The 24,356-nt window shown below is 57.3% G+C and overlaps 1 protein-coding gene across 2 annotated transcripts; it reads left to right on the plus strand.

The window, feature by feature from the left end:
- The first annotated feature begins 2,282 nt into the window (after positions 1-2,282).
- Positions 2,283-23,830, plus strand: DRC1 (dynein regulatory complex subunit 1). 2 transcript variants are annotated; one of them, XM_038396685.2, is made up of 17 exons: positions 2,283-2,443; positions 5,283-5,370; positions 6,195-6,307; positions 7,705-7,888; positions 8,871-9,008; positions 9,941-10,027; positions 11,856-11,978; positions 13,305-13,444; positions 14,997-15,131; positions 15,525-15,760; positions 16,406-16,554; positions 18,067-18,156; positions 19,068-19,154; positions 19,525-19,721; positions 20,328-20,471; positions 22,070-22,172; positions 23,144-23,830. In XM_038396685.2, the coding sequence occupies exons 1-17, from the start codon at positions 2,298-2,300 to the stop codon at positions 23,198-23,200; spliced, it is 2,217 nt and encodes a 738-aa protein (XP_038252613.1). In that variant the 5' UTR covers positions 2,283-2,297; the 3' UTR covers positions 23,201-23,830. The 2 variants fall into 2 exon arrangements, with proteins under 2 accessions (XP_038252613.1, XP_038252614.1); XM_038396686.2 differs by lacking the exon at positions 9,941-10,027 and having other exon boundaries at positions 23,144-23,341.
- Positions 23,831-24,356: the final 526 nt, after the last annotated feature.

Below are 24,356 nucleotides of genomic sequence, written 5' to 3' on the forward strand. Positions count from 1 at the left end.
AGGGGTATGGAACGGCTTCCGTATGAGGAGAGATTAATAAGACTGGGACTTTTCAATTTTGAAAAGAGACTAAAGGGGGATATGATAGAGGTCTATAAAATCATGACTGGTGTAGAGAAAGTAGATAGGGAAGTGTTGTTTACTCCTGTTCATAACACATTAACTAGGGGTCACCAAATGAAATAAATAGGCAGCAGGTTTAAAACAAGCAAAGGGAAGTATTTTTTCACACAACGTAAAGTCAACCTGTGGAACTCCTTGCCAGAGGATGTTGTGAAGGCCAAGACTATGGCAGGGTTCAAAAAAGAACTAGATAAGTTCATGGAGGATAGGTCCAACAGTGGCTATTAGCGAGGTTGGGCAGGGATGGTGTCCCTAGCCTCTGTTTGCCAGGAGCTGGGAATGGGCGACAGGAGATGGATCACTGGATGATTCCCTGTTCTGTTCATTCCCTCTGGGGCACCTGGCACTGGCCGCTGTGGGAAGACCGGATACTGGGCTAGATGGACCTTTGACCCAGTATGGCTGTTCGTATGAGTTGTTGGGGTAGGGGAAGTTTGCAGCTGTGTAGCAGGGCCAGGCAACTGGGGATTATGGTGCCGCCACCACCAGAGCAGGAGTGGGGCTCAACAGAGGTGTCACGAGTAGATGCCTTGGGCATGCACGATTTGGTTTAGAGTGAGCAGCTGCCTTGCTGACTCCACTAAGGAGCGCCACAGACTCCCTGGCGCATTGGCTGTGCCATTGAAGGCTTGCACTGCAGCATCAGGTGCTATCCAGCCGCCTGCTGTTCTACACTCATGTGAACTCAGTTCCCCCCGTACCCTGGTGAGCACCAGTTATGGCGAGCGGGGCAGAGAGGAACCTGCATGCCAGCTCACCAGGGTGCAGAGTTACTAAGGGCAGCATGGATGAGTTCCCTGGTGCTTTGGAATCTGTGACTCCCCCTCCTGCTGGACTCGCAGACGGAAGGGCTGCAGAACGGCCTGTCCAGGAACTCTGAGGATCAGGAGGAGCAGATCATGGCCCGGAGCCTCGGCATCACAGCCTGGCTGGAGGCCAAGTGCCCTTTGCCATGGACCCTAGCAAGTTTGTAGGGGCAGGAAGTGAAGAGGGAGCAGGAGCCATGCAGCTCTCTCTGCTCCCACTGCGCCGCTTTATTTTGCACATGCATGCACACTGGCCATGGCTGGGATACGGTGCCTTAGAGCAGTGGTCTCCAAAGTGGGGTGTGCAAGAGGATCCCAGGGGGTGCACGGACGGCACTCTGCCGTTTTTTTTCCTCGGTGGCAGCTCTGCACGCCTGCAGCAGGTCTTCCCTCCTTCTTTCTTCAGCGGCACACCTGTGGTAAGTCTTCCTCTCTCCTTTCTTCGGCAATACCGTGGGGGTGTGCGATCCAAAAACTTGGGAGACCACTGCCGTAGAGAGTTGGGATCCTGAAGAAAGAGAGGGATGTTGCTGGTGAGGTCGAGAGAAGGGGTGCGTTGAGGAGCAAGAAGATGTCAGATGGGAGGGAGCGGAGCAAGAGGAGGGCTGCTGGGGAAAGAGTGAGGAGGAGCTGGCTGATGTGGGGAGGAGGGAGCAGGGACTGTGGGTGGGGAGGAAAGAATCAGGGGTGAGGGCTGGAAGTAACTGGGACTTGGTTGGGCCACTGGCCGAAGTCAGGTTCTGGGGAGGCCAGAAGGAAGGGGCTGGAGCCTGCTGGAGAGAACAGACCTGACCCTTGCGTGGGGCCTCTGAACACAGCCGGAACCTCACTACAAACCATCTAGGGGCCAGTGTAAGGACACGCTCTCGGGCTTCTGGATAGACTTGAAATTAGCAGGCGGCCCCGGTAGACACCAGAAAAAATGATCAGGCTCGAAGCAGGCGGGAGAGGGGCCGATTCTGAGCAGCGACGCTGGCTGGGCGCGGCCGCGACGTGGACCCTGGACCCCTAGGCCAGAGCAGGGGTAGAGAGAAGGGCCGGGAGCTGCAGTCGGGCCAGGGGAGCCAGGCCCCTGGAGCTGCAGGGAGGCCGAGAGGGATTTGCAGGGTGCACGGGGCAGGCCACGGAACCGGGATCCAGGCCAGCTGCAGGGAGGCTGGGGGCAGCGCGCGAGTTTGGAGGGACGGGGGCGGGGCCGGCTGGGCAGGGGGGGGGGCCGGGGCGCGCGCGGCTGGGCAGGGGGCGGGGCCCGAGCGCGCGCGGCTGGGCAGGGGGCGGGGCCCGAGCGCACACTCCCGAGCTCGCGCTCCGCCCCCGAGGCCGCGCGCCGCGTTGCTTAGCGACGCTGCGGCCTGGCGCGGGGCCGCCATGAGCCGGGCGGCCCTGGCCGAGGGGGAGCCCGAGGGGCCGGGGGAGGCGCGGGCGCGGCTCCCGTCGCTGAACTCGGAGGAGCAGGAGGAGCGGATCGCGGCCCGGCGCCTCCGCATCGCGGCCCGGCTGGAGGCCAAGCGCCGGTGAGAGCGGGGGGCCGGGACCCCCGAACCGGGGCGAACCCCGAACCGGCCCCGGACCGCCCCCCGCAACTCCAAACCAGCCCCCCCCCGAACCGCCCCCCAACTCCGAACCGGCCCCGCCCCCCCGAACCGGGCTGAACCCCGGACCGACCCCGCCCCCCCAACTCCGAACCGGCCCTGCCCCCTCGAACCCCGAACCAGGTCGAACCTTGCCGAACCCCGAACCGCCCCCCCAACTCCAAACCAGCCCCCCCAACCCGGCCGAACCCCGAACCGGCCCCCAACTCCAAACCAGCCCCCCCCGAACCCAGCTGAACCCTGAACTGCCCCCCAACTCCAAACCAGCCCCCCCCGAACCCAGCTGAACCCTGAACTGCCCCCCCAACTCCGAACCGGCCCCGCCCCCCCGAACTAGGCTGAACCCCGGACCGCCCCCGCCCCCCAACTCCGAACTGGCCCTGCCCCCTCGAACCCCGAACCAGGTCGAACCTTGCCGAACCCCGAACCGCCCCCCCAACTCCAAACCAGCCCCCCCGAACCGGGCCGAACCCCGAACCGGCCCCAGACCGCCCCCCCAACTCCGAACCAGCCTCCACCCGAACCGGGCCGAACCCCGAACCGGCCCCCAACTCCAAACCAGCCCCCCCCCCGAACCCAGCTGAACCCCGAACTGCCCCCCCAACTCCGAACCGGCCCCGCCCCCCCGAACCGGGCTGAACCCCGGACCGACCCCGCCCCCCCAACTCCGAACCGGCCCTGCCCCCTCGAACCCCGAACCAGGTCGAACCTTGCCGAACCCCGAACCGCCCCCCCAACTCCAAACCAGCCCCCCCGAACCCGGCCGAACCCCGAACCGGCCCCGGACCGCCCCCCGCAACTCCAAACCAGCCCCCCCCCGAACCGCCCCCCAACTCCAAACCGGCCCCGCCCCCCCCGAACCGGGCTGAACCCCGGACCGACCCCGCCCCCCCCAACTCCGAACCGGCCCTGCCCCCTCGAACCCCGAACCAGGTCGAACCTTGCCGAACCCCGAACCGCCCCCCCCAACTCCAAACCAGCCCCCCCGAACCCGGCCGAACCCCGAACCGGCCCCGGACCGCCCCCCGCAACTCCGAACCAGCCCCCCCCCGAACCGCCCCCCAACTCCGAACCGGCCCCGCCCCCCCGAACCGGGCTGAACCCCGGACCGACCCCACCCCCCCAACTCCGAACCGGCCCTGCCCCCTCGAACCCCGAACCAGGTCGAACCTTGCCGAACCCCGAACCGCCCCCCCCAACTCCAAACCAGCCCCCCCGAACCGGGCCGAACCCCGAACCGGCCCCAGACCGCCCCCCCAACTCCGAACCAGCCTCCACCCGAACCGGGCCGAACCCCGAACCGGCCCCCAACTCCAAACCAGCCCCCCCCCCGAACCCAGCTGAACCCCGAACTGCCCCCCAACTCCGAACCGGCCCCGCCCCCCCGAACCGGGCTGAACCCCGGACCGACCCCGCCCCCCCAACTCCGAACCGGCCCTGCCCCCTCGAACCCCGAACCAGGTCGAAACTTGCCGAACCCCGAACCGCCCCCCCAACTCCAAACCAGCCCCCCCGAACCCGGCCGAACCCCGAACCGGCCCCAGACCGCCCCCCCAACTCCGAACCAGCCTCCACCCGAACCGGGCCGAACCCCGAACCGGCCCCCAACTCCAAACCAGCCCCCCCCCCGAACCCAGCTGAACCCCGAACTGCCCCCCAACTCCGAACCGGCCCCGCCCCCCCGAACCGGGCTGAACTCCGGACCGACCCCGCCCCCCCCAACTCCGAACCGGCCCTGCCCCCTCGAACCCCGAACCAGGTCGAACCTTGCTGAACCCCGAACCGCCCCCCCAACTCCAAACCAGCCCCCCCGAACCCGGCCGAACCCCGAACCGGCCCCCAACTACGAACCAGCCCCCCCCGAACCGGGCCAAACCCAAACCTGCCCCCCCATACTGGGCCGAACCCCAAACCGCCCCCCGAACCAGCCCCCCAAACCAGCCTCTCTGAACCCTGAACTGCCCCCCCGTCCCAGGCCGAACCCCGAACCACAAACCGCCCCTCCCGAACCCAGCTGAACCAGCCCCTCCGAACAGGGCTGAACCCCAAACCGGCCTCTCCCCCCTGAACCCGGCTGAACCCCGAACCGCCCCCCTGAACCCCAAACCGCCCCCCCAAACTGGGCATGGGCCTAACCGCGAACCATCCCCCAAATCTTTCTTGTCTGAAAGTCCGGAGGAGTGGGAAGGGGGCAGCCTGGGTGCCCAACTGCGGGTTGGGGGTGGTGGAGCCGGCGGTCTATCCCTGGGAACCCAGGGACAGATTCTTCCCCCTCCTGGCGCTCTTGTCATTTGCTAGCCAAAGTTATTGCTCGCGTCCGAGTGACGGGCTGTGGGAGCAGCAGCCTTAGAATTAGGGGACGGATCCAATCGAAGACCAGCCTTCTTTGCATTGGGTCAGATGGGCCGGTGCTCCTCTGAAATCACTGCCAACCGTCTTGCAAATGAGATCTGGACCCAAACACAGAGCAATCCACTGGAGCTCATAGGCAGGAGCCTCCTCACGGGGCACTGATATGGTCTACCATGGCAGTAACCCTGTCGTCCTTGCTAACCTCTCATGCCATGATGTGGGGGACCCAGTTATCTCCTGTCAGAGTCTGAGAGCATCTGGGTCCCTCTTCCATCCGAGCACTGCGCTCACTCGCCCTTGTGGGATCTTACAGGATCACAGAACCAGGTGGTATGGCTCCAGGGAGATCTTTAAGCTATGGAAGATGACATGTTACTAAAGAGTTTCTCCTCCCGGTGTCCCCACACAGGGAGGCCCTCGGAAAAGATCCAGATGCGAAGAAGGCTGAGGCAGAAGAACTGAGCAGGAGTCACAAGCAGATAGAAGAAAGCAGACAGGTTAGAACTAAGCTATGGCGATATAGATCAACATAGGCAAGTCAATTAGGGCTTCTGAATCACATTTGGCTCTGGACTCCTATTCGGGTAGCCTTTGATGTCACAGCCCAGAGTAAACCAATGGATCTGTGTGTTTTGACATAGCCTGATCACACAGGCTGCTCAGTTGGGGACTAATGTTTGAAAAACATGTCCATATGCCAGGGAGATCTACAACCATAAGCTCATGAGAAATGTTCCATCTGAAGCACCCAGCTTCTTCTACCTCTTCACTTTTAGGAGCTCCTGAAAACAGCCTCCTATTTTCAGCTCTGCAGCTAAAGCCTGGCCAACGCACAGTATACTGAGCTTCCAAGTACAACATGTGTTGTGAGGTGCCCTCTCATCACACTAAGGGCGCAGCGAAGCTAGGACGCACTGTGAAGGACAGGTCCTCATGGTGGTCACAATGATTCTTCGAGATGATGACCTGCGTAGAGTTGCCCAGTGGGTGACACGCATGCCTCGGACGCATCCGGTTCCTTCCTACATAGCGAGAATCTGTTGTAAGTCTCTGACCTAGAGAGGAAGGAGGGTGGGACATGTGGGTCCATGCTGGGAGTCATCTCGAAGACCCACAGTCACCAGGGGACATGAATCTTCTTTTCTTCTTCAATGGAAGCAGCAGGTGCACAGGCTACTTGTATTTAGGTACCTAAATATGTATGTAGGAGCCAGACTTTAGACACCCTGGCTTGAAAAATGCTAGCCAAGTAGTCCTCCAGTGTAACGAGTTTGGGCCCCTTTGCCTATCATTTTGCTCTGTCATTTTGCTGCGTTCACAGAGGCTAGCTAAGCTGCTGAATGATGGTACGCAGCTAGTGACAAATATCCAGGTGGCTGCAGATGCAAGGGAGACCTGGAGGAGGGCTGAGGAAGACGAACTGAAGCGACAGAGGTAAGAGATCCCACAGCTCTGCTGTGTCACTGGCAGGAAGATCTTTGTTCCTGTGCTAGGCCCTAAGCATCCCCTGAAAGCGCCAGCTTGGGCCGCCCACATGCCAATCAACTGGGGGCTGCTTTGGCAACTCACTGGCAGGCGAGAACTGCGCTTAATTTACATAAACGAGCAAGTTGCAGCCACCCTCATCTGTAATATGCAGAGGTGGCGTGGAGAAGCTGCAGATCCCTGCATGCAATGCGGCCTGCCTGATTGGATCTGGATGGAGCATTGCATGCTGGTGTGTATAGCTTCCCCAGCCCGCACTCGGGCACAGAAGGTGATGATGATTCCTTGTGAGAGCCCTGTGGCCTGCAGGTTCTCATTTAGCCACCACCCCTGGTTTAGAGGAGCCAGCACTGGCCTCTTCTCTTTGGGATTGAAGTAGAGAAGCCTGGTTGTTCAGCCCCATCTCCCTGTTGTCGGACTTTCCAGTTGTCATGAGCAAACAAGTCCAGCATTGCTGAATGGACCCTTGCCTCTTAAGAGCCCTCAGTCATTTTCGTGGCACTCCACAGGAACATACTGGGACCGGAGAGCAAGGGGACTGCTATGAAATTGTGAGCCTTTCACTTGTGGGTCACTTTGGGAGGGGACTGTGTGCAATGGTTTTGTTTTGGGCTAGTTCTTAGGTGACGTGTGTCCATCTCTCGGCTGGCAGCCTTGCTGGAAGTCTCATTAGGAAAAGCAAAACCCCTCAGTCCCCGGTGATGGCCCACTGGCAGGGCATGTGTGTGAGGGAAGCGTGTGCTGCTGCTGTGTGTGAACTGTACCTGCTCCATGGATGAATGGAGATCTTGGGTCCCTAGTGTTGCAGATCCAGCACCTTCTGCTAATGCTAACCTTACTGGATCAGTGACTGCTGTTGGAGCTTGGCTTCGTGGCCAAGCCCATTGTCAGCAGTGGTAATGGTGTGGGGTGTCTGCTATGCTGGCCTCCTGACAGACCCAGCTAGCCAGACAAGCATTTCCACAGCCAATTTGTTCTGACCAATTTTTGCTTGTGTAATGTGCTCCCTTTGAATCCAGTGTATTCCCAGGGCTCTGATACGGAGACCAGTCCTGAAGCCATATTTGTAGTGTCCTCTGTATACTGGCTGCAGAGTCATCTCTCTTAGTGCATGGAGTCTTTTCAGATCAGAAGATGGAGCCTATCGTCAGGCTACAGAAAAGCTTGTTGCCCCACTAAGATCTTGTCTACCCTTTGGTTTAAAACTGATTTAGTCCCTAAAGCTGGTTGTCCATGAAGACAATAACATGGCTGGAAATCTCCGTGTGGATGGGGACAAGGGCAGCTGCTGAATAATCCACCAGTCTCAGTTCCATTATCTGCCTTGTGCTGGCTGCTCTCTGCAGGCTCGAGAAACTGGAGAATGAATCCAAGACTAATCAGGACAAGTTTGAAGAGATCACCTCGAAATGGGGCTCAGCCAAAGAGAAAACCATCCCACAGGACCTCTGGGACGTGCTCAACCAGCAGCAGCAACAGTGTGCTCTGCTCATCGAAGAGAAGAACAAGCTCATCAGTGAACTGCAGCAGGTAGATTGCCAGAGCTGGTGGTTGTATGTGTGGACAGCTTTGGGGCATAAAGGGTCTTGTTGGAGCATGTTAATATTAGAGGGACATTGTCCAAGAGTAAGAAACCCAGAACTGGCTGTCAGTTTTTCCAGGGCACTGTGCTACCCTACAATAACAAATCCATATACAGACTCAGCATTCACTTATGTCCTGGCAGTAACAGACCAGGACCCAAAAAATCCTGTTCCATACTTTTCCCACCCATTCCCAACAACCCTCCAAGTTCACACCCAGGCTCCTTCCCAGCAATTTACTTCCCTCTCCCTCAGCTCCTCCGTTACCCCTGACTCCCCCAAGCCTTTGTGCTGCTGCTGAGGGGTGTGGGAAATACGGTTCTGGATTGTAGTTTAAATGAATTATTACTCAGAGCTCTGTATTTATATGCCTAGTAAGGAATTTATTTGTCAAAAAACATTTACTGAGTCTTTTTAGTTGTCTGTATTGTTACGGATGTACTTGCTGACAAGTATTTTGAAATAACTGACCAAAAATAATTGAAACTGGTTTGATTATATTGTGTTATTTTGACAGATAAAATATGCAGAATTTTGCAGAATTTAAAAATATTGTGTGCAGAATTTTAATTTTTTTGTTGCAGAATTGTTGTTTTTTGGCACATAATTCTCCCAGGAGTAATCTCCCTGCCAGTGCATGATTGTTCCTATAGTTTACTCTTGGGGCTTTCTAGTCCTGCCCCCTTTAGTCCAGACTAGGGTTAAATAGCTCAAGCATTGGGGCTTCCTTCTCCTTGCTAGCAAGTGTAGTAGATCTTCCCATCATCTCTTCTCTCTCCTAACCACTGTTCTGTTCCTCAGTTCTCTTCCCTAGTCACTTTCCATAACGTCTGAAGGGGCTGATGCAGGGTATTGATTATTAGGTTCTCTGGTTTGTGATGAACCTCTGTAGAGCAGCATTTATCAGTTCAGTGTCTGCTCTTCTGCAGGAGCTGAAAAGCAAAGATGACCATTATGTGAAGGATCTCAAGAAGCAGTCAGACGACATTAACCTGCTGGTGGAGAGAATGGAGGAGCAGATCAGAAACCTAATGAAAACTTACCGTCGGGAACTCACGCAGATTGAGGTAGCAAATGGCTTCATAGCAGGATGGGAGCAAGCAGTGAATTATTCCCACAATAAATCCACCAGGGAGTTCTCCTTAATGGAATTATCTCCGGCAAAGGGGTCTTTTGCTCATTACGCTGGCATTTCAGCAACGCTGGGTTGTGGGCTGCAGTCAGATGTTTATGTGGATCAGAGTTCTCACTTTGCTAGGTAGAAATAAAAGTGGAGATGAACTGAGCGCTGTGGGTCCAGGTTATGTAATTATTGGGTCTTTTCCTCTCTAAGTTACTGGGGATCCAGTGCAGCCCAGGTCAGTAGAGACTGAAAGTTGCTTCTGTTGATGGCTGTTCATTCCCAGATGTTTAAAGCCAGAAGGGACCATTCTGATTATCTAGTCCAATCTCTTGTAGAATGCAGGCCAGAGAATTTCACCCAATGGTCCATGAGTTTTGGTTGAGCTAGAGCGTTTCTTTCAGTTTAATGTAGCGGCTTGTTGCGTGAACCAGATTTCATCCTCGCACCCACGCTAAACTGTTCAGAGACATCTTCCTACAAACTGAGAGAGCCAACAGCCCACTGAACCCCAGACCCAGTTACACCAGCCTTTATACCTGGCAACTGCTGGGTCCGGGTTGCTGTTGGGGCAATAGGGAGCGCACGTTGTCTCATGGTTAGAGCAGCACGCTTAGAGTCCCGAGGACTGGTTCTCTTTCCAGCCCTGCCACTGAACCCTGGTGTGACCTCTGGCGCAGGGAGAGGATGCTGTGCCTATGTCTGGGTGGCACCTGGCGGCAATCTGGAGCTGGCTTCTGTCATGGAAGCCTTTTGCTGTTGCTCCCAGAGCTTGACCCGATAAACAAGGCTCGTTTAGCATGGCAGAGCTGTCAGCAAGCAGGGAATGGGCCTTGCGTTGTGCACGGCAACCTGCTCACTGCACTGTCTCCTTCTCAGAAAGCTTTCGAGTTGGAACGGCGAGAGCTGCTGAGCAGCAATAAGAAGAAATGGGAGCAAGCCATGCAGGCCCACAATGCACAGGAGGTAAGGGCCCCAGGGGGAATTGTGATCAGCGAAGGAAGGCTCCTGGGCCAGCAGCTGCTCCTAGGCACTGAGCAGTAGCACGTCTCAGTCCCTGTGCTCGCTCTTGACATTGGAGAGCCTGGGGTCAGAAGGGGCCAGGTGTGGGCAGAGAGCAGGTGGGACGAAGCCCAGTCCTTGGCAGGGCTTCACTCTGCCCCCCCTCTGGTAGGGTTCATGCTTGCTATAGGGCAGCCGTAACTCGGCAGCCCAGCAATGCAGGATCAGGCTGCCCTGCACTCCTTGTCCGTATTGCTCCGTACCTTGAAGAAGACATGGGAGGCAATTTTCCTGCTCTGCTCAGCGCTGGTGAGACCTCAGCTGGAGCACTGTGTCTGCTGGGCGCCATATGTTAGGAAAGATGTGGGCAAACTGGAGAGTCCAGAGGAGAGAGACAAAACTGATCAAAGGTTTCGAAAACCTGCCCTGTAGGGAAAGGTTAATAAAAGTGGGCCTGTTTAGTCTTAAGAAAAGAAGATTGGGGTGGGGAACCTGATAAGTCCTCAGATCTGTTCAGGGCTGTTATAAAGAGGACAGGGATCGATTTGTTCTCCATGGCCACTGAAGGAAGGACAAGAAGTGATGGGCTTTATCTGCAGAAGGAGATTCATGTTAGTTATTAGGAAAACACTCTAACTCTCTGTGTAGCTAAGCTCTGGAATAGGCTTCCCAGGGAGGTTGTGGAATCCCCATGACTGGAGGTTTGTAAGAACAGGTTGGACAAACCCCTGTCGGGGATGGTCTAGGTTCACTTGGTCCTGCCTCAGCACAGGGGGCTGGACTAGATGACCTCTCGAGGTCCTTTCCAGCCCTATGTTGCTATGACTCTGTGATTCTATATCTCAGAAAGTAGGGCTGGAAGGGAGATCAAGAGGGCATCTAGTCCAGCCCCCAACGCTGAGGTAGGATGAAATATACCTCAATGTGAGGAGGAGTACTAGACTACGTTGTGCTAGTACACACAGGATTCTCACTTCCTTCTGCCCTGCCCCCAGTCACTTCTGCCCCTTCAGCCAGGGCTGGGTGCTTTGCTCTTACTATGGAGGCCAGGAAGTTGGGAGAGCCACCTTGGAGCTTGGAGTCTGTGCAGAGACAGCGAGATACCTTGGTGATGGGCAGACTAAAAACGAATGAACAGAAGGGGGATCCCATATATGGTTGGTCTTTTTCCACTTGTTTTTTGTTTGATTGGCTGTTAGGCCACATCCTCAGCTGGTGTAGATCTGCTGAGCTCCCACAGACTTCAGCGGAGCTGTGCAAATTCACACCAGCTAAGCTCTGGTCCTGGTTTTGTCCACGAACTCCTTGCTGCACTGGGGCTTCTTGGTGGCTGTGATGTGTCTGGTGAAGAATCACAGTAGAGCAGGAACAGCCGGCGTCACTTCAGACGCCTGAAAGGAAAGGGATGGAATGGGTATCCAATTAGCCTGGCTAACAGCATGTATCGGGTGGGCAGGCATTCAGGGACTAGAGCAGGTGGCTGGCCCTGTACCGCCTAGTCCACTCACACCCGCATTACACCCTGCATGCACTGGGTGTCAGGGAAAGACCTAGTGTTGGTGTCTGAAGTAAAGACTGCCTGGTGTTGGGCACAGGGAGTGACACTCCTGCCTGGTTCGCTGATAGCCCAGGGACCATTGTCCCCACTAGGCTGCTGCCTGGGAATGATCCATATCCCTCCTTGCTTTGGACTTGCCAGGGCAGCTGGGCTCGGGAAGGCTGAGCAGCCAATCAGAACCCTGGCGATTCTCTGCGGTCCTTTGACTCTCCGCTGGTCTCCTTCTGCCCTCAGCTGGAGAACTTGATCACCCGCATGCAGACAGTGGAGGAGTACGAGAAGCAGCTGAATCAGCTGCGGGTGCAGGATGCCAAGGAGTACGCTACCATCAAAATCCAGCTGGAGAACGATGTACAGGTGGGGAGAGAAGGGGCCCCGGGGAAGCAGAGACACAGGACCCCACTGAGTGCATAGAGCGACAAGGAGAACACAGCGACAGCTCTGTGGCTGTCATGGGGAAGGTCTAAGCTAAATGGCTTTTTAGGAGGTCTAAGCTAAATGGCTACATTTCCGTAATTGCACAGCTTGTACTGAGGCGGGAGAGAAGGGCAGGAGAATCAAACACTCTCAGCCTTTCTGGGGCTTGGCTTCAGGGTTCAAAAGTTAACAGTAGCAGCCGTCCCCCGCAGCTGGGCTATTCCTAGGGTTCCTACCTCATGATTGCTCAACCTGCCCGCTAGATCCTCTCAGACAGTCACTTCCAGCTCTCTTATATCCAGAAGGAGTAATGAGCCACATGTATTAGTGAGTTAGCAGTGCTTACTTGCGATCAGCACCTGCTAATAGGGTGGGGGTTTCAGGCAAACACTGCCTGCCTGTTACAAAGATAGAAACCTTCATGCATGTTACCTTTTATCTGATTAGGCTCAGGAAGGCACTTCCCTCTGGATAGATTATTTCAGAATTATCTGTGATTGTGGCTTCCTGTGAAGCCACTGGTACTGGCCACTCAGCCGAGAGACTGAACTAGCTGGATCCCTGGTCTGCCCGGCACAGCAATTTCTGTCTTCCTAAGTAATCACCATTCATATTGCAGACCTTGTGACTGAGAAGTAAAATAACCCTCTTCTTACCAATGCATCTTCAAGTGCTTGAATGACAACATGTCCAATAGGAGGGAGGCAGAGAGATTCTCACACCTGCACCTGGATTGTGCAGCTTTAGCTCAGACAGTAGATGCTGCCTCTTGCCTTGTGCTGCCATGACAGCTGAGGGCCTCTTAACACTCACGCTGACATCGCTTAGCTGGGGGCTGCTGGCAAGGAGTTTGGAGCCTGTGACTCTCCTTGCCAGCTGATGGAACAGGGCCTAGAGGGCCTGGGGCATGCCTGTCCATGCTGCTACCTGAGGGGTTGGCATGGGGGTGAGGAAGGTGATGCACTCTTTCTCCATGGCACTGAGACGGTGCGTGACAGGCTAAATTAGAGGCTCTATAGCATGTCAGTACAGTGAATGTCTGTAGCCCCTTTCTATCAAGCAGGGCTTTGTACAGGGCTCGCCCTTTAGAGAAGGAGCTTCACTGTAAGACTTCTGCACTGTCTGCTAGAGCCTGGGGAGTCCGTTCTAGGCCCCCTCTTTCGAGAGCCCCAGGGCAAGCCATGGGATGGCAGGGAGGGCTCTGTACTTGCAAACCTTCCCTTGGATATAACAGAGGATGGCTTTTTATTTTGTGTGGAATCACAGATCCTGGAGCAGCAGCTGCAGCAGATGAAAGCCATTTACCAGCTGAACCAGGAGAAGCTGGAATACAACTTCCAGGTGCTAAAGAAAAGGGACGAGGAAAACACCATCATAAAATCCCAGCAGAAACGGAAACTCAACCGGTAAAAGATCAGCCCAGTTTGTGTGGGGTTGGGGCAATGCCTGCAGCCATACTCAGCACTCTCTGGGTCACTGTCCATGTTCTCACTGCAGGCCACAGCTCTCTCCCTTCCCCCACAAAGACTGAATATAATCCCATTTTGCACAGGGGCTCTGTGAACAGAGTCCTTCCCGCTCCGGGGTGCTGCAGCCACTGGGCTGGGGCGGGGATTAGGAGTGGCCCATGTTCAGGTGCTAGGACATGGTTGCCCTTGTATGTCTGGCTCTGGATGTGTGTATGGATTTATTTACTCCTGGGGGAATTCTGCACAGGTACATAATTTATGTCCCCTGCAGATTTCTTTGCTTCCCCACAGAAAAATGACTTTCTGATGGGGAAGCAAAGGGAAGCCACAAGAGCGGTCATGCAACCTTCCCAAGCAGTATGTTTCGGGTGCCCAGGGTAGCCGGCAGAGAGGTAAATCACTTGGGGCAGAGGGCGGGAATGGGGAAGACCTGGCTGGTGGCTCCTACCCTGTGCTGGCTGGGCTGGGGAGGACGGGACTTCCTCTTCCCCTGCACGGCATCTGGGGCTGGGTCAGACCCGCCCCCAGATTTCTTCCCCAGCTGCAGGAAACTCTGTAAATTCCCCTCCCCCCACATTTCCTGCACCCATCACTCCTCAGCTGCAGTGGGAGGGATCCCTGTACAGGGAGCTGCTACCCCATCCGCCCAACTCTCATGCATCCAGAACCCTCATACCCAGACCCTCCCACTGAGCCTTACCCCCCTGCACTCAGAACCCCCCACCTGATGATCCCCACTCCCCCTGCACCTGGACCACCCCAACGAGCCACCCACACCTGGATCCCCACCCCACCGAGCCTCAACCAGATGCACCTGGATCCCCACCCCACTGAGCCCCACTCCCCCAGTATCTAGCTCTCCACTGAGCCCCCCCAGGCCCCCCACCAAGCTCTATCCTCCCCCATACCCAGACCCCCCTGCTGAGCCCCACCCATCTTCACCTGGACCCTCCTGCAGAGTCTCATGTTGCACCCAGAACTCCCCAATGAGCGTGCATTGAGATCCCCCCGCACCTGGATTCCCCATTAAGCTGCTTGCACCCAGATTGCCCCACAGAGAACCCTCTCAACCCACACCTGGATCTCCCTACTCTAAGCCCCTCCAGACTTGGATCTTGTCTTGCTGAGCCTGCCTGCCCACACCTGGTGCACCCGGCACAGAGGGGCAGGGCTGTGGGGTGTTTCTGGGCAGATCTGGTCCTTGCGCTGTGTCACAGTTGGGTGCAGCCTCACTGCTGAGTCTGTGTTCCGGGATGCAAGGGGGAGCTGCACAGTGATCTCCCACCTCTGTGCAGCCTGTGGCCTGTGCTCCCCAGAGCCATGCTGGAGCCCCCACATTTATTTGACAAATAAAATTTGCAGAATTTTGCAGAATTTTAAAATATTGTGCACAGAATTTTAATCTTTTTGGCACCGAATTTTTAATTTTTTGGCACAGAATGCTCTCCGAAGTAATATATTGTTGTTAACAGCCTGCTCTCCTCCTCAGGCTGCATGATGTGCTCAATAACTTGAGAATAAAACTGGCCAAACAGATAAAGCAATTCCAGGAGGAGAACCAGAACCTGACGGCAGATTACAAGCGCATAGTGGAGCAGTACAAGGATCTGCAGAGAACGATGAGGTATGGTGTGTCCCAGAGACAGTCTCTCTTTGAGCAGGGCAAATTCACTTGGGCACTGAAGGGCAGCTTGGCGGGACCCCCAGGGCCTCATCAGTTAGTCCAAAGAGAGCAGATAGTAGCCACTCTCCCCTGGCTGCTTGGCTCAAAGTGCAGCATTGCTGGGGGGGCCAGTAGTCTCTGGGATCTGCTCCACTGTCTTAAAGTTAAAGGCAACTGCAGGCCCCATTGTGGTCCTCAGCGGGCAGCTGTGGGGAGAGAGGTTACTCTCCGAAGCCTGTGACTGAGCACTGTCAGGGGGCTTCTGACCCACAGAGGCACCCCATTGCTCCAGAGCATGGCATGTGGCATGGCACAAGCCTGACTCACAGGCAGAGGCCTTCCCCCTCTCGGCAGACACTTTGCCGTCATTGATGCCCAGAAGTTCCTGGAGATCTGGCTGATGAACGAGGAGGAAGCCAAAGGGCTGATGTGGAAAGCTCTCGAGGCCGATCGCGTCATTCACACCCAGCAGCTGGGGCTCCCCTGGGTGGAGCCTGACTACTGGTTCCTGGACAACATGGGCCCCATCGTGCACCGCAAGGCAATCAAATCTGCCAGCAAGGTGGCCCAGGAGATGATGGCATTAACAGGTGGGACACATGGTGGCTGAAATTCCCCGAGGATATCAAAGCCCTTCCCATGCTCTCACTGCTGACACCTCCCTGCACCCCATCTCGGAGGAGGAGGCTGAGGCCCAAAGGGGTTCAGCGACTTTCCAGGAGGACTCAGTGAGTTCCTTACTAGGCAGGGATAAACCCCCTAGCTCCCAAATCTCAGTGCCCTGCTCTGCTTTGCCTCTCCAGGGTGTGGAGGGAAAGCAAAGGGACCTGTTGTCATTGTAAAACCCCTGGGACCGCCAGAGCAGATCTCTTTCTAATGACATGCACCTCTGCCCGCTGGCCGAAGCTGGGGTGGTGTCACAGCCAGCCCTGCACGTTCTCTGCAAATCCAGTTTTAAAATGGAAACTCCTCTGCTCCCAACCACCCCGTACCCACCTGCTCCTCATTGTCTCCAGTTCCTAGAGGCCAGTGCAACATCAGATGCACCTGCTGCTTGCCAAGGTTTGCATCAGCTGCTGAAGTGGTAACCACACGAGGTGGCCTCCAAGCATCTCCCCTTTCACAGCCCTCTGACTAGATTGCTGTGCTGATTCCCTGGGGGTGGTTACCTGTGCCAGGTGAGGAGTGCAGCAGGCAATGGGTCTTCTGAGCTTCCCTCTCCCCTTGTGCTTCAGAAAGCAGCCAGCAGGAAGAGGAGGAGGAGGCGGCGGCTGTGGTGGAAGGAAGAAAAGAGATGGTGGAGGCTGGAGAGGAAGTTAAACCTCCCCGGCACATCTTGGTGAAGTCTGTCAAACACATCCTGGAGCTCCTGTGTGACGAGTCGGTGAGTTGGGCTGGCCAGCTCCGACCGCAGAGGGCTCTGCGCTGGAGAGGATGTCGGCCCTTAGCCGGGCTGCTCCTTCTCAGAACAGCTCCTTGGATCTGAGGATTGTCTTCTTTTCCTGAGCCCGCACTCTGGCTTCCAATGGGTTCAAACGTCATCCGAGCCAGGGCCAGGTCCCCATGCTTTCTACAGCAGCACCTGGCACAGTGAGGCCCTGACCCTCTGGGTGCTATTTTAATGCTCCTAATCATCCAGCTGTCTCAGTGGAGGGGTCACCATTCAGGGCGACTCAGATCCTTTAGCTGGGCGTTCGCATGGGGAGTAGACAGGAGTGTGAGTGCTATTGTGTTGCCAATGTATCTTAGCCCCATGCGGGGCTTTCAGGGTCTGATCTGCAACCTGCCCGTGCAGCATCTCTTGCTGCAGAATGTGTGTGTGAGGGGAGATGCTGATACATGCTTGGTGCCACCTGCCTGCCACACCTCAGGGGAGGGGGTAGAATGGGGCTGGCGCAATATGGGATGCACTGAAATAGTAATTGGCTAAGCTGCATTTGCAAGAGCTTGTAGGGATCTAAAAATGTCCTTCCGGGGAGTGTCCTATGGATCGGCAGGGTCAGACAGCTGTCGCACCATGGCACGAGCCCCATGAGATCCCCCTGCCAGGGTAAACACAGCCCTGCAGCCCAATGCCCTCAGCTCTGCCAGCTGTCAACAGCAACTCAGTGAGCGCGAGCCCTGCTGGAGACGGCTCGGGCCATTCGTTAGTGGTGGCACTAAGCTGCAAAGCAAGGGGTCCGCATACTTCTGAGTCGGTGACACCTTCCACATCAAACAGCTGCTGGCGGGGGTGTCACAGCTGTCACGCACGTACCAGATGTGGCCGGCTTAGAGCTTCCGCCCCAGAGGGATACCCGGGATGTTTTCCCCCAAGTGCATGTTAATACGCTGCCCGCCGTGGCTGTCACCAGCTCCCGTGAAGAGGGTTATACCTGGTGCCACCTACTGGCACTGAACAGTGTAATTCAGTTTGGCATCTCCTTACATCCTGTCCCAGCTGACGCCCATCAGACACACTAGAAAGTGATTTCCAAGTGCACGGGGGACGTGATTTCTGAGGTAACCAGGCCCAGTGCCCCACGCTTGTCCTGCTGTTGTGTGAACTCTAACCCACCGTGAGATTGGGCTTTTCCACACCCAAGTCTGCAGCAGGTTAGGGGGTGTGCAGCGGGATTCAAATCACCATTGCAAACGTTATTTAAAAACCTCTCTTAGTTCGCCCGGGGCAGGAGGTTCTGAGCTGGGAGCTGTGCTGTATTCTAGATCCAGATGAGAAATGGTCCCATCCCTCCGGATCACTTGAGTCCCCGTTATTTGAGCGTTGAGGTTAGCACAAAGTAACTGTGCTGTGGCTGGTTCTGCCCATTGGGTGAGTTAGCAGTTCGGGGATCCTAGTATGAATTGAAACTCTCGCTCCTGCGAACTCAGCGTCTTTTTGTGATTTCCTTCCAAGGGCTTCCTGATAGAGAGCAAGCTAGTGGGACTCCTGCAGCCCCTGGAGAGACACGAGCACTCCCTGATGAGGCTGGACGCAATCTTTGCGGTTAGTGGGGCGTCTCGCACAAAACATATGGGTTAGGGGCACTGCAGGAACACACCCCAGAACCATCCCCAGTGCCCGCGGGCTGAGAGCTTTTGACGGATGATGCGGCTCCACAAGGGCGGACCTGCTGAGACATTGCCTTTAGAAGGGGGGGAGGGAGGAGGGGCATGGTCCATGCACATGTGACTCCCCGTAGGACTCAGCGGGGTGATCTTGTGTGCTCTGTTCCAGGAGTTTAGCTGGGGAAGGTGTGGGGGGAGGCTCCCTTCCCAAGGGGGATTGCAAGGCAGAAAGAGTAAGAGAGATGGGATGTGGCTGAAGCCAGTTCCTTCCTTTGCCACCCCTAGTGCTGTCAGCTCCCACTCCCCTGGCACTTGCTCCCACTGATCCCCCATCCCCAACACACTTCTGGGCCTTCCGGCTCCCACCCTGTCCTGTGTCATTCCCAATAGAGCCCTCCATCCCCCCTGCAGATATCCCTGCTGTTGTCACTAAGACTCCACATCTCACATCACCTTCCCGCCGGGGCCTACCCTCTTGAGGTCCTTTGTGGCAACCACCCTTTTGCCCAAAGAGAGCTGGGCTCTTCTCCCCTTCTTTGGGAAGAGGGATGGGTTTGGAGCCGTGTGGCGTACCCTCTTTCCCTGGGGAAGCATGTGCTGCTGCAGGGCTCCCAGCGTCTGACATCCCACTGAGAGAGACCAAGAGCTTGACCTGAACCTGGTCTTTCACTTGCCCCAGCTGAGCTCTCCTGCTGGTACCGCGCCAGCCCCCTTCACATTGGGAAGGGAAGGGCTGTGAATTTAGTTCAGGCCCACAGGCTGCTCCTCTAAAGGAATCGGGAAGGGTCCAGAGCAACATCTCGGAGTCGCAGCTGCCACCCAATCTGCTGTTTCTCTGCCTTTCTCCAGGCCCTCGAAATTGACAATGAAGACGACGTGTATACGCTGGTGGATTTCTTCTTGAAGTTCAAAGCCCAGCAGGTTGTCTCCAACCAGGTACGATGAACATGGGCATCGTGGGATGAGACCCAGCAGCCCCGGGAGGAGATGGGGCTTGTAAAGCCCCCCGCGGGGGGAGGGAGTTGGTGTTGCTCTTACCAAGAGAACCAGCGTGGTCCAGAGGCTGCAGCCATGACACATGGAAATGGGTGAAGTCTGTTTCCACCAATGCTGAATTTGGCCCCCATGCCCCTGTGCTTTGTGCCCAGTGAATACAAATGTCAGTCATAGACACTAAACCAGGGCTCCAGATGGCTGGAAGCCTCCCGAGTTTGCAGGTTAGGGTAGAGGTGCTATGGGCTGGGGGGAGCATTACCGGGTTAGCTGTGGCTGGAGTTCACTCACGATGCGTGTGGCTGCTGTGCAGAGTAAGGAGCGGCCAGTGGAGGAGGGCCCTGAGGAATTTGCTGTGGATGCAGCGAAGGACGATCAGGTATCCGCTGCCCCGAAGGAGGAAGGCATGGCCCATCAGAGGTCAGCAATGTCACTGTCCTCTTTGCTCTTCCATCACGATGACGTCCTCAAGGCCCTCAAAGCATTTGTCCGGGACTTCCAGAAGTCGAGGTGAGCAGAGCTCGTTAGCTGGGAATGGGGTGGGGGGGCTGGGCCACGTAGGCTGGTTGGGAATACGAGGAGTAGGAGAGAACGGGCTGCAGGAGTAGCCCCATGATCTGAGCGTGCGAGCTGGAGGAGGGGCAAGGCACGGGAACCGCGGGAGTGAGGCTGGGGAGAGCGGGAGGCGCACTAGGCTGGGGATTGGCTGTGAATGCACTGGGCGGGTGTGCTGGGCTACGGCGGCTGGGCTGGTCCGCTCAGCAGCGGGAAGGTCCCCGCCGTCTCCGCCAGGAACAACTGGTTTCTGTAGGCGACGTTGACAAGAGGTAGGGCAGGGTGGGTTCCCCACAGTGAGTGGAGTTCATTCTGCCTGGGACAGCTGTCCGGTGGGGAGCAGGTTGGATTGGGTGGGGTGAACATGGTGGGGCAAGGAGGGGCAGGCAGACGTGAATGAACAGTTGTGGAGGAGAGGAGCCAGTTGCTGGCAGCAGGGAGCTGGGAGGCTAATGCCAGCGCTGCCCCAAGCCATGGCCCCTCCTTTCAGACCTGGCTGGGTGACCGAAAGGGTGGGCCGAGCAGTGCCGTGAGCCCAGGGCTCCTCTCTCTGTCCCTTAGGGACAAGCGACCGCAGGCGAAGAAGGTGATGGAGGAACGGGACAACTCCAAGGACTCTGAGTATTGGGAGGCCCTGGCTCATGTCATCCCAGAGCCAAAGCTGAAGGTTTGGGACGCGCTGGAGGCTGCATTGGAGAAATACTAGTAAGTGCCCCAGCCAGGGGCCCCCAGCCATCCCACCCTCGGGTGTGAAGGCACCAGGCCTGGCAGTGCTGATGGGGCTTGTCATTAGACCTGCGGCAGAGCCCAGCAGCTTGCTGGGACGCTCCTCTGGGCCGCTTGCCCCCCGCCCCCAGCTGCCAGTGCACACGTGGGGGGCTTGTCTTCACGTGCCCTGAGGGCTCAGCCTGGGGGAACCTGCAGACGGTGCCTGTACAAAGGGTTACCTGGCCATTAATGGACTCGAGTGGAGTCCAGCTCCCAGTGGGGAAGCGCTGGTTCCTGGCCCCAGAGACCCCCTGCTGGGCGGTGGCTGGAGGTAGGGTGACCCCTGGTGGTGGGATAGTAGAAGATCAGTTTCTTGTATCTGGTTGATTCATGTTGGGCTCATGCCCATCCTTGAGTGCCCTGTAAGTGACCAGAGCATGACTCTGCAGCGCTGCCTCCTTTGACGGAGGTTTTCCACCAGTGACATTCACAGCATCAGCCGCTCGAGCACGCAGAACGCTCCCCCCAGCTGAGCTTCCCAGCCCCTGGGCCCCCTGCAGTCAGGAGGGACCGTGCTATGTCAGTGGCGTTCTCCGGGGTGCACTCAGTCGCTCCTGTGTGGCCACGGAAGGCGAGCTGGGATGAACACGGGATCTAACTGAAACACTGGGGCAATTTGTGGGCAACACAATCAATTTAGCCAGGCTGGGGCATCGCTCATCCCCTGTGTCATGGAGTCCCCAGGCGATGCTCTGGAGCTGCTCCCTACGAAGCCAGTCAGGACTCTGGGGAGTCTCCTCTCTGGGAGCAGCCTGTCTGCAGGACGCACAGCTCACCCGGCTTCCCCCTTCCTGGGTCTGACCTCAGAGCATTCAGCATCCTTTGCCTCCCCTGCGCTTCCCACAGCGAGTCCGCCCAGGCGGGGTCCTGGGGAAGCCAGAGGGTCCTGTCCCCCAACTCCGCAGTCAGACGTGACTCTCAGCCAGCCAGTAAAACAGAAGGTTTATTAGATGACAGGAACATGGTCTAATACAGAGCCTGTAAGTGCAGAGAACAGGACCCCTCAGCTGGGTCCACTTTGGGGGCCAGTGAACCAGACAACCCCATCTGCACTTCACTCCACGTCCCCAGCCAGCCCCAAACTGAAACTCTCTCCTGCTCCCCCGCCCCCCCTCCGGGCTTTGTCCCTTTCCCGGACCAGGAGATCACCGGATTCCTTTGTTCTCCAACCCTTTAGCTCTCACCTTGCAGGGGGGAAGGGCCCAGGCCATCAGTTGCCAGGAAACAGGGTGTCGGCCATTCTCTGTGTCCAGACCCCTGCACACACCTGCCCTCTAGGGCTCTGCAACGATCATACACCCTTATCCCACCCCCTAGATACTTAAGAACTGCATAGGGGAAACTGAGGCACCCCCACAATCTTCAGAGGAAACATTAAGAACGGTCACGCTTCATCACACCCTGCTCTTGAGAAAAGTGGGGCCACAGCTATATGTGTGAAATACGAAGGACCTGTTAAAAGCCAAGCCCCCAGTCCCACGGGGAGGAGCTTTGCCGGCGGGAGGTTTGACTCATTTCCCTTCCTCTTTGTGAAGCTATGTTCTGAGCCAGCGGTCGAAGCTGCTCACCGATCTTGATGGACTCCAGCAGCAGAACACGGAGCTGCACATGCTGCTGAATCAGTACCTCACCTCCAAGGTGAGCGGGAGCTGGTACCTCACTGGGCCTAGGGCCTCCGGGCAGCTGCACTCGCTGGCCGTCGGAGCACGACGTGAATGCTTATTGCTAAGGCTGCCAGACGCCCTGCATGGCAGCTGCCCCCATGGCCGGGAGCAAGGGTGAGGGGAGGTGATGCAGGGTGTAGCCGGCCCGGCTGACACCTCACAGGCTGCAGGCAAGCAGAAGAGGTGATTTCTGAGTGGTGGGAGATGGAACAGGCTGGTCCTTGGGGCTGCAGCCAGGGCCTACCCATGCATCCTCTGCCAGCCAAGGTGGGCAAATGGATAGGTGGAGAGATGCCAGGGGGATGGGCATAGGGCCAGGAGGGGCTCTGAAGGCCAGCAGAGGGTTGGGTAGTGGGGTGGACCCAGTACCGACCTCTCCAGGGGGGGTGAAGTGATCGTGTGTGTGCAGAGAGAGGATGCCATTGGGACAAATGAGCAGAGCAGGAGGGGAGAGAAACCAGCCCTGCAGTGTTTGGACTGAGATGGGCAAAGGGTCCTAGGTCCCTGGTGTGCATGTTCCCCCCGGCGCCCCAGCCGCTGGCAGGTTGCGGGGGGGCATGCAGTACGTCCCATATTGTTCCAGGACGTGAGTATTCAGGGCTGGGAATCCGGCACCCTCCCAGACGCAGCACTCGCTGTCCCCGGAGAGGAAAGGTGGGACTGAGCAGGGGACACTCACTGTCCCTGAGCCCTGCTGTGCGGCAGAGTCACCTCCCATGGGAGTGGGGAGTCCCAGTACTAGTCAGCCTGGACCTGGCCAGGGAACAGAGTAGCTCTTCTCCCCATTGCGGCTCGGAAGCGGAGTGTAACGCCAGTGGGCAGAGCATAGTGGCACCTCGTCCCCACCCAGAGTGAGGGCCCCGGGGACTTTTCCAAGCCAGTGGGTGTGGTGTGCCCCTGAGAGCACCGTCACCCTCACTGTGGCCTCGGCTTGTCCTGGGGCAGGTGAACCAGGAGCTACTGATTCCACCCACTCGCGTGGTAGAGCTGATGACGCCGTGACGCTCAGGAGGCCGGCAGCCAGCGTGAGGTCCCTGCCGTACGCCCCTCCCCACGAGCCTGCGGTGCTGGATCCGGGGCATTCCCTGGGTGGCAGCGGCTGGAATAAACCCTCCTTTAAAACAGCCAGGCTGCAGGTGTGTGATTGCTGAGGAGAGACGCTGCCCTCTGGGAAGATGCCAGGGCTGGCTGCCCTCTCTCATGGAGCAGCAGGGCTCAGGCTGGCAGCGAGGTGCCCCTCACTGTCTCTGCTACCTTGACGCTGTGTGAGCGGGGTTGGCCCATTTCCCTTCCCGCCGTCTCCCATCTGTTTTACGTTGGAGCAGTCAGTGGCTGACGGGGTACTCACACAGGGAAGATAAGGCTGATTACGTCTGGCTCCCCAAAACCCTGCCCAGCCACCCCAGCCTTAGCCCATCAAGCACCAAGCCCATCATCCACCTTTCTCTGCCTCTTTTGATCAGCCCTGCCCCGCATGCAGCAGTTACCATGAGCCTCCCCCCATCCCGCCCAGCCCTGGGGTCAGCCCTGGTCTCCCTCAGTGGGGCTGGGGGGTGGCCATGTGCGGGGGGGGGGGTGTTATTAGAGAATGCTAGGCTGAGCGGTGGGCCGTGCAGTGGACGCCAAAGGTCACGTAGGTTCAGTGCGGACAACACTCCTCAGCCCCCTGCATGAAGTAACAACCGCAACCTGGAGATGCATACAGTGCCCGGGCATGTGCTGTGCAAAGCGAGGCACAGCTCTGCAGGCAAGACATGACGCACGTGCCTTGCACGGCTGGGGAGAGCACGTCCCTGCTTCACTAACTGACATGGCTCAGACCCGCGGGGGCCCTTCCCTCACAAGAGCTGAAAGGGCACCAGTGACCAGGGGGCAGGGCAGTGTGGGTGGGTGCACCTGTGCTTAGTTACTACTGGGCATGCGAGAGCATGATCAGCTGGGGAAACTGAGGCACTGAGCGTTTGTGACATGTCCAAGCTCAGGTGCAAGGGCAGCAGCAGAGCCAGGAGTTCTAGCACCAGTCCCTGGCTGGGTCTGAGTGCTAAACTCGCCCCGCCCTTCAAACAAAGACAGGCTGGATGCGCCTCTTCCCAAAGCCTGGGCCTGCCACCAGGCCAGGGCTACCCCCAGGCGCTGTGCTGGTTAACGGGTCCTGCTC

The sequence above is a fragment of the Dermochelys coriacea genome, chromosome 3 (assembly GCF_009764565.3).
Source record: "Dermochelys coriacea isolate rDerCor1 chromosome 3, rDerCor1.pri.v4, whole genome shotgun sequence".
NCBI lineage: Eukaryota > Metazoa > Chordata > Testudines > Dermochelyidae > Dermochelys > Dermochelys coriacea.

Bases quoted from the DNA above. Each gene is read 5' to 3' on its own strand.
- DRC1 (XM_038396685.2), top strand. From the start codon at position 2,298: ATGAGCCGGGCGGCCCTGGCCGAGGGGGAGCCCGAGGGGCCGGGGGAG. The intron at 7,889-8,870 runs GTAGATTGCCAG...GCTCTTCTGCAG, and splicing joins TCATCAGTGAACTGCAGCAG to GAGCTGAAAAGCAAAGATGA. The intron at 11,979-13,304 runs GTGGGGAGAGAA...GTGGAATCACAG, and splicing joins AGCTGGAGAACGATGTACAG to ATCCTGGAGCAGCAGCTGCA.